At 38.6% G+C, this 3081-nt stretch overlaps 1 protein-coding gene across 1 annotated transcript in view; it reads right to left on the bottom strand.

Moving 5' to 3' along the window:
- Positions 1-283: 283 nt before the first annotated feature.
- LOC104915734 (zinc finger protein 532-like) overlaps positions 284-3081 on the bottom strand; it is a gene marked incomplete at its 5' end in the record, with an annotated part of 12004 nt that continues 9206 nt past the window's right edge. Inside the window, one exon of the mRNA XM_031557538.1 lies at positions 284-479. Coding sequence (XP_031413398.1) covers positions 299-479 — 181 coding nt within the window. The remainder of the gene's footprint in view (positions 480-3081) is intronic.

Below are 3081 nucleotides of genomic sequence, written 5' to 3'. Positions count from 1 at the left end.
CATTGATGGCCTTGGGCACCTCCAGGGGTGGCGTACCCACAGCTCTGGGCAGCAGTGCCAGTGCCTCACCACCTCTGAGTAAAGAATTTCCCCCTCACATCCAACCTAAATCTCCCCTCTTTATCTTTTGCCAAATTCCTAGCTAAAAACTCATGAAAATATCACAAGAACACCACACATTACCAAACGGATGACAAACTGTTGGTTGTACGGTACTTAAGGTTTTGTAAGCACAGAACAGAATGCAATTTCACAAGTTATTAAAATGCAGGCAAGTACAGTAAAAGATTAATTTTGCTTACTTTGGTTCGCCTATCTTGATCCCTGGGTGTTGTGTATAGGCATGGGAATGTGTGCTGGGAGCAGACTTAAATGCCATGGGACAGATAGGACATTTGTAAAAGACTTCACAATGAGAACCTTGAATGTGAGACTTGAGTGCCGCCACATCAGAGTATACAACATTGCAATGCACACAGCTGCAAAAAAAAATGGATAAGAGTCAGTTCAGCCTAGCAAAAAGCAGTACTGCAAGACACGGAATCAACACTGGTTTTCAAGCAAGTGAAAGGTGAGCATATATACACAACCAGATAAAACTACATTATTCTGTCAATTTAAAAGTATGAATGACAGAGTAGGAATCAATATAAGCAGAGATTTGCATATCAAAAAGGAGAAAAGAAGAAATTTCCCAAATTTATCTTTGTAAATCTAAGAGATGAAGTCAGAACATGTTTTATGGGATTACAACAGAATAGACAGAAGGGTCAACAAAGAAATATTCCATTGACTGTGAAAAGAATGCTTTGCAAATTTGTAAAGAGTTTTACAAAATGCATTTTTTTCACATGCAGTGGATTGTGCAAGGTACACTGCTACCACCAAAATGGAAAACCAGTAAACAAAACATTTAGACCATTTCCCTTGTTTAGATTTAATGAAGTCATAAAATTAATGATCTTTGGTACTAGTAATTGATTTGCTTGGATAAAAAAGAAAGAGTAAATTTAAATTCAGGACAACTGAACTGAATCTCTACAATCACATCAGTGTATTAGATTGGAATTCTGAAAATATTTTTCAAAACATACTTCTTCAGTATTGAAAATTTATGACCTTTCTGCATCTATTCTAAAATAAAATTATTAAAAAATTGAATTAAAATTAGCACATGAGCATTTCTACACACAATGGCCCCTTTTAGTTTCATGCACCTCAAGGACTAAGTACTATCCAGTAAGCACAAGGATAAGCTGCAATAAGCAACTACAACATCATCTCTCAAATCAACAAATTGCTTATTGATCAGTATTTTGCAGTAAGGGTTTTACAATTTAAACCTAGAAGAACTCTAGCTTCCAAAATAATAATTTTTGCATCTATCATGGTTATATGATTTTTGTATAAACATCACATAGTTTTCCAACTGTTTTCATGCTTTGATGATAGCAATAAAGCAGGAAATAGTTAAAAATTGCACTCAATAATTATTTTTCTTTTAAAATGTCCCACCTTTGAATTTTATGAAATATCACCCTTTCTTTTTTAAGCACTTAATATACATTCCTAATAATACTAATTCAGTTTATATCTATCTGTACTCCACTTCCCAGTACATTTTCTTAAGTAAACGGCCTTCACCTTTTCCAGTCTCACACAGAGATGAACCATTCTTTGTAGTGGCAGAGTGTGGCCCTCTCATTGCAGTGAGTCCCCAGAGCCCCACTGCTGCATTGTCACTCAGCAGAGTTGGGTCCCATCTTATCCCTCCCTTCCCCATTGCCTGGCTTTTATTCTTTAGTGATGCAGTCATAAATAATCCTCAGCATCCACTGTTGTATGTTAAAGGCAATTCATAAGGCCCAAACCTTCCTTTCCTTAAGTGCTGTATCACCTTTGTTCTCAACATGGAAGGATGCAATTCAACTTAAGGTTGAAATTTTCAGCCAGTTTATGTCAGACAACTCGCCTGGACTGCTGACATGAAGCTGCTTCATAGGTCCTTTGGAAAGGCAGGACAGGCTGTGGTTCCCCAGTGAAAGGTCCCAGTGATGAGGAGCGCAGCAAGGAGGGCCTTACACTCTCCTGGATACCGCTTCTCTTTGCCTAGGCATTTTTGGTTTAGTATCTCCAAATAAAGCAATTGACTTAGTGTGACATGAGGTGTTAATGGTAAATCTTGAGAAGTTCAGCAACATTATAATGATTCCTCTGAAGAATTTATGGATTTTCCGGTGTTACTGGTGCAGGTCAACAGTCCCTGAAGACGATGTTAAGAGACACGGATGAGGGAAAAGAGCGGGAGAGTGGATGAGGCAGATGTAAGAAATATATAATAAAAAAGACCACTGTGGTTGGGAGACAAGATTAAAAGAATCCAAAGAAACATGAGGAGCTGAGAGTTGTGTCAGGCCATGGATTCAGTCTGAGAACCAACTGCTGCAGCAGCTGGCCTGATGCAGGAAAAATGCTTTCTTCCTGAGAGGAAGATGTCACAGACATCCCAGCAAAGGAACAGGTATCGTGAGGGAGAAGAGGCTACCTGCTGGGTGGGATTCTAACTCGCCTCTCTGTGGTCAGATAGGATGGAATGGTGATGCCTGAGGAGTGCTTAGCAGAGCACTATGGGCTGCTTCTCCATCCCTTGCTGTGCTGTCTGCCAGTCAGTCAGTAACAATCCAAGATAAAACAACTCTCATGCCTTTCAAAATGCAATATTTCCACAAAACACCTCTGATCCCTGTTTTCTCAGTGAGATGACATTACAGGGAAACAAAAGAATAAAAGGAAAACCAAAGAGTAATTATGATGAACAGGCTGTTGGAGTGAGAAAGGTAATCTTCAAGTGGTATAAAGTGGAGGAATCTTCCCTTCCCACAGCAAATAGATTAAAAAGGACTTGACAAAGTTGTTCTAGCTACGCTACCAGACAGGTACAGTATGCCCATTTACAGCCTGATAATAAATTCTGGTAGAAAATAAGAACATGATTATTCTACCAAAAAGAACAGTCTAAAATTCAATGTTCTGAAAAAAAAATCAAGAAGCCCATTATGCACCTGAAATTAAGAAAATACA

The sequence above is a fragment of the Meleagris gallopavo genome, unplaced genomic scaffold (assembly GCF_000146605.3).
Source record: "Meleagris gallopavo isolate NT-WF06-2002-E0010 breed Aviagen turkey brand Nicholas breeding stock unplaced genomic scaffold, Turkey_5.1 ChrUn_random_7180001848644, whole genome shotgun sequence".
Classification (NCBI taxonomy): Eukaryota; Metazoa; Chordata; class Aves; order Galliformes; family Phasianidae; genus Meleagris; species Meleagris gallopavo.
The sequence above is the reverse complement of the archived record's forward strand: the minus strand, read 5'-3'. Positions and strand labels throughout refer to the sequence as shown.